This window comes from Chlamydotis macqueenii, chromosome 6 (assembly GCF_036417535.1).
Source record: "Chlamydotis macqueenii isolate bChlMac1 chromosome 6, bChlMac1.mat, whole genome shotgun sequence".
NCBI lineage: Eukaryota > Metazoa > Chordata > Aves > Otidiformes > Otididae > Chlamydotis > Chlamydotis macqueenii.
This window is the reverse complement of record NC_141561.1, coordinates 12,061,088-12,067,087: the sequence shown is the minus strand read 5'-3', so window position 1 is coordinate 12,067,087 and position 6,000 is coordinate 12,061,088. Positions and strand designations below refer to the sequence as shown.

The following is a 6,000-nucleotide window of genomic DNA, read 5'->3' as shown; positions in this document are numbered from 1 at the left end:
GGAAATGGAGTGTCAGCTTAACACAGCTGAACCAGCCTTTTTCAGGCTCCATCCCAAGCTCTCGCTCTCCACCAGCCCCCAGACTTCAAACTGGAATTGGTGGTGCCCTGAAGAGCAGTCGGGAGGGTTAACAGAATGAAAATATGGCCTCTGGGCATAGTTTTTGGCCAGGTTTTGGTGCCCATGCGTGTTCCATGGGGCACGCACAGCAAGGCCAGGGATATTGTCAGTGCAGGACACACATGTAAGAAATCTGGTGCATCCCGAATGCATCATTTTATTATGTGCAGGCAGATACTTGATGTAGCCAACTTCTTGTTTTGGGGAGAAGTGGCTAAACACGTCAAAATTAATCAAAATGCTTTCTGGATGGGGAAAAAGATGCATTTAGGGAAAACAGTTTGGCCAGTCAGTGTGTACGGCAATTTAAATGAGAGGGCACAGCACTGGAGGCTCCTGGCTTCCCTCCTCTGGGGAACACTCTTCTCCAGATAGTTACAAAAATTGCTTGCATCAGATAATGTCCTAAATTGTTGTTTGTATGATTATGTAGGAGAACATATAAAGTATTAAATAACTCTCAGCATCTTTCTTAAGGACTGATACTTTAAGTACTTCATGGCTTTTTGTTAATGTAGCTATGTTCTCAGTACACTTATAAAATCCCTCCTAACAGACAACAAAATGTAAGTAATTCAGGGTTTTTTTTGTGGCCTGCGTAATGTCTCCTCAACTAAGCTGCAGCTTTTTGTTTCTCAGTTATACTTCAGGCTTCTGTTAATTGGTGTAGTTATGTGTAGCATTTACTTTTACCTGTAAAGCCTGAATATGTTGCATTGGCAAGCACTGCTGCATCCTTCCCGGTGCCCTTGAGATGACGAGTACAGAGGTACCTGGAGAATTCTTTGGTGAAAGTAATGTACTCTTAAAAAAAATACACACTTTTTTTTTTTAAATAGGACAGAAAAAAAAAAATCATTATTTTTAAAAGCTATTCAGTTGTACCAATGTATGTAACCACAGTGCCACAAGGCGGCTTTGTCAGCTATCCTGAGACTAAGGTCCAAGGCAAGGGAGTGCACAAGAGGGACCCACAGCTGTTGGCCGTGCAAACAAGCCCCTGAAGCTCTGTAAGTGGGTGTTGCGTAGTTCCAGTGTGGTCCAAAGGGCCGTCCCTCCAGTGCTGGTCAAGAACTGGGTGTTGCTGTGCGCAAAATCAGGATCTCCTACACAATGTATGCCTGCTCTCTTCACTAGGCAGGTGCAGCTAAAAAAAAAAACCAGAGACACTTTACCAGTGAAACAGTGTTTAATATAGTTAAATTACTTAAATAGATTTCAATTTCCATGGGAAATCATAACTGTATCCATTTTTGCAAGATCCAGAGTAAAGAGTGTGTGAATACCCCTTGAAATGATCATGACACACTGTCAACAATCACAGCTAGAGATACTGGGGACTTGAAATTTCATTGACAACACAACTTCATAAGATGAATAAAAAATTGAAGACTGCAGACTTCCATAAAGCAAACCTAAAACTGAGTGGATGGCATGAAGGTAATGAAGCTCAGGGAGGGGAGTAAAAGGGATGGAAGGGGGAGGGAGGTGGGACAAAGGCATAACAGCGTGATGCAACTGAAATATTCTGCAAACCAGGAAAGATGGGAAGGAGCAAAAGTATAGTACAAGGGCAGACTTGGCAGTTTTACAGAAGTCAATATACTATACTTTTCAGGGATGCTTCCTAGTGGAAGGGGGAAGGAAAGGGGCGATGCCATTTAAGCTCACGTTTAAATGGCTTAATGCTCAGGTTATGCTTAGCAATATGGCAAATCAATTAAGACAGGCCCATGGATTATCACTTATACTTGTCAAGTAGGAAAAAATAAATCACCACCACCATAGTGCAATCATTAAGCTGTTAGTACTACAATAATTCTGCCCTGAGAAGAGTGGAAAAGAACTTTATTAAATGTCAAAAGAGTGGAGTCAGTTTTAGTGCTAGCCAAATTCAATATCAAAACTCTCCCCTCATAGAATATAAAAAAATATAGCTTTTTTAAAATTCTTTTTTTTAATAAAATATCAAGGGATTTTTTTCTTTAATAGTTAAAAAAGGTACATAAATGATAACAGTGAACTACTCATAACCCCCCCATTAGTGATAAAGATGTCCAACACAATAGCAATGGCACTGTATTTTAAGGTCGACCACCTCATGTACACACTTGCCATCATAATCTTTTTTTTGAAGATTACCTAAATTTCTGAAAATTGAAAATCTGTGACCCAGTTTAAATAAGTGTCTACTACAGGAAAGTCAATGCGATGCTGCAGTACATAGTTCCTCGTAATGTCAAATGGCAGCTGCAATACCAGACACCTCTCAGATCAGCAGGATTCTATTAAGACCATCTATGAAAATGACTTTTTTAAAGAAAAGTTCAAATGAGCTTATTTTTTTTTCTTCTTCTTATTAGAGCTCCTGTTACAGTTAGTTAGAAGATTTGCTTAGAGCTCTTTTTATCATGTTTGATACCATCTCAGCAGCTAAAACTCAAAGGTCCTGTTTCCATTTCTTAAGACGCCACCCTCTGCTTGAATGCTGCATGGAACAACTGTGTGACTACCGCATTTTGGTTTTTTTCCTCTTCTTTGGGGTTGTAGATTTTTCTGGATTTTCATTTTAAAATGCATCTGATTCAGCCTGGAAACTCACCTGTTTGTTGCTCGTTGATTGTATAGTGATAATCTGAAAACTGCCAAGTCTGTGTTCAGAGTATTATGCACAAAAAAAATTACACAAAAGTCTACAGGTTATGTACACCTCCCACCACACCTTCGTGTGGACAGCCTGCCTTCTAATTTATATATAATTTACAAAATATAGAATTTGGTATATCTGTTAGATCTCCATGTTTTCAATATTACAAAATAAAAAATACAAAAAAAAAGAAAAACCACAACAAATTTCAGGGGAGTTCCCCCCACAAAGTGTCTCTTGTTTACATCTAGTCTTTCCCATGTAAACTGATAGATACCAAAGAAGAGCACAGAAGACTGTTTAATAAATACGGTTGTAGAGCCATCTTTCCTCATCTCGATCTTCCCCTTCCTCAGCTGTGCCGGCCCCATGCAGAGGAGCAGTTGTTTAGCCATGTAGAAGGGAAAAGAGGGGGCCAGGGCTGTAATGTCTTTGCACACTAAAACATTACCCATGCCCTTCTAAAAGGCCTTTTTGTATACTGCAACAGTGGGTGTCAATTTTGAAAGCCCATTCAAAACAGCTAAGAAAAGCACAGTGGTACACTTCAAATAGCTGGCAGTATGGGATGGAAACATTACGGGAGTGCAAATCCATTCCGAAATAATGCTTTGTAGTGAATCGTACATTCCTTCAACCAAGAAAATGTCGTGTTGCGTTAATAAATACTTAAATAGCTTCTTATATCATCCTGTGGTAGCAGCCTTTTTAAAAAATTCCAAATTCATGTCTTATCTGTGAACTCTGTAGTACACATCTTTGGTCGACTAAGCACTCAGCCAGGACAACTCCAAGGTGGCTTCTTTCGATTGCCTTTCATCATGGTGGCCAGAGAGTTTACTGACACCAGCTCGAGAGTCACCGTGTGAAATTTCAACTGCGCTGCATTTTCAGCTTCACTGCCAAAAAGTGATTCTTCTCCAATTCACCATCTTGTGTTAGGCAAATTCCATCTCTGAGCAACACTGCAATCGGTGCTAACTGATCGGAGGCCCTTCATTTAGAAAGTAGGTGGTCATTTCTCCTTTGCCTTTGACCTTAATGACCCCGCGATATTCCAGCTGATAGTTGTTGGCTGCTAAAACCTGGTACATATCTGTGGTTACCTGTAGAATAAACCAGAGTAAGCAGATGCTTGTCATGCCTTCCACACAGTCATTTACATTTGCTTTTGGAGTAATCCGCAGACAAAATCAAAGTAGGATCTATTATTTTGTTTCCAAGTCAGTCAATTTTCGCAGATTGATCACTAACTAAAAGGTTGGCACAAGCTGCAGAACAAATGCAGACTTTGGAAACAGAAACTACAGAAGTCACGGTACACCACCTGGGGACACCCATATTCTTCAAGGAAGTCACAAGATAAAAAGAAACATGAGCCATATTTTTAAAAACACACCTGGCAGTTCAGTCTACTCAGATGCAGTCATCATATCACTGGAGTGTAGCAGGAAAACAGGTTAAACATATTTTAAAAGTCCTCAAAAATGACTTCTTAGAAATTGCACAGTGGATGTACAAGAAGGTAGGAAGAGCCATTCAGGGGTTGGTTTTTATGAAGGAGAAGGTAGCAGGCAATGAGAAAGACCAAATATTTCCATCTCTGGCTTCCCATTGCTGTAATACCACTGTGCTGATTTGCTAAACTAGGACGAAAATTATTTGCAGGCCAGCTTGCAGGAAAGTGTAAAGGGTGTTGGATAAATATTGATCCAGTTAGCTGACAGCTTAATTGGAAAGAAACAGCGTGGTGTCCCCTCTTGGGCTGCACATCAGTTACTCTATTTCTACACCCCTTCAGTACTTCACAAGGAATGACAATCCGTTACTGTGGACATTGGCTCAGCGGAAGCAGGACAGTGGAATTGAATCACCGGAAAGGTCACCGTCTGACGGCCAGGGAGATGTTTGATTACATGACAGTTTCCATTAACCCCTTAAATTGTCCCTTTCTCTAGTTATATATCCCCATCCCACTGATGCCCGAATCCTTGATAGCCTCCCACATACGGCATTGTGAACGGTGAATTACAGAAACACAAATCTGAGTCAAGCCCTTGGAAAATAAAACAACCTACAGTTGCCCACAGCCGAACAGCAAAGCCAGCAGCACGAGTGAGTATGCATCACAGCAGGACTGTGCTCATAGCTCCAGTGAGGCACCCGAGGAAGGACACTCAGCTTAACACTTCCACTCAGAACTGAACTGCAAGTTTTTTGACCAAAGTTGGTCAAGATTAAAAGGCAAAACTTCACAGTACCACTAACATTTCCCAGTTGGCTTTTCTTTCAGTACCGTGAAAATAAATGTATGGCGTAAAGGAAAAAAAAATGAAACCAAAATTCCATTTCTAATTAAGTTTCAAAACCTGTAAGTGACACTGTAAGTTTTCCAGGGAATTCCTTACCTGAATCCTGTCAGGCACACCGGTACTGTCCATTCGGCTGGCTACATTCACCGTGTTGCCCCATATGTCATACTGGGGTTTGCGTGCTCCTATCACCCCGGCTACAACAGGACCGATATTGAGGCCTAGAAGGAGAGGAGAAATTTCACAGCGCTCAGATCCATCACCTGTGAACCTCATGAAGCTTGAGGCAAGTTATTTTTCAGACAATAAAAAACATCCTGAGGTTCATTGGTTCTAGCTGTGCTTTACCCTGACATGTAAAGCTATGGCCGAACTGAGGGGAAAGAGACTTTTCTTTAAAAGTTGGCTTCTTTGATCCATTACGACTGAGTGACTGGCAGCACGGGCTGGATCTGCTCCGTCCAGAGCTGCTTTCCAGTACCACATAACAGGATAAGGTTTATTTGCCATATGGCAGCCAAGCAAATGGCTCACTTGGAAGTCAGCACACAGCTGCTGCAATGCTGAGGGCCTGTGAGGCAGCAGCCCGGCGGCCTTCCAGGACAAACACCACATTTGACATCCTCACATTTCTTCTCTTTTTATTCCCTGAGCTGAAAGACAATTTAATGTCCAAGAACAGCAGAGCCGGGGACCACAGGAGGTGTGGGCAGGGAGCACATCACAGGCAAAATGAGCCCAAGCTCAACCACCACGTGAGACCATGCTGTGGTAAGAGCTTCTCTGCGCCAAGTCTGGTTGCCTAACTGCTCCTAATTCTCCAGGCAACCTTAAAAAAAAGTGCTCGGATATTCCAGAGAGGCCAAAGTGGTCATCAGGCACAAGACAATTAACATCACTGTACAGCTAAGGTAACATCTC

At 41.7% G+C, this 6,000-nt stretch overlaps 1 protein-coding gene across 1 annotated transcript in view; it reads right to left on the bottom strand.

Annotated features, from left to right (window-relative positions):
- Positions 1 to 2,470: 2,470 nt before the first annotated feature.
- ADCY5 (adenylate cyclase 5) overlaps positions 2,471 to 6,000 on the bottom strand; it is a 214,962-nt gene continuing 211,432 nt past the window's right edge. The window contains exons 20-21 of the mRNA XM_086751047.1: positions 5,176 to 5,300; positions 2,471 to 3,873 (exon numbers count right to left, since the gene is read on the bottom strand). Of these exons, the coding sequence (XP_086607173.1) occupies positions 3,745 to 3,873; positions 5,176 to 5,300 (254 nt within the window). The 3' untranslated portion in view covers positions 2,471 to 3,744. The remainder of the gene's footprint in view (positions 3,874 to 5,175; positions 5,301 to 6,000) is intronic.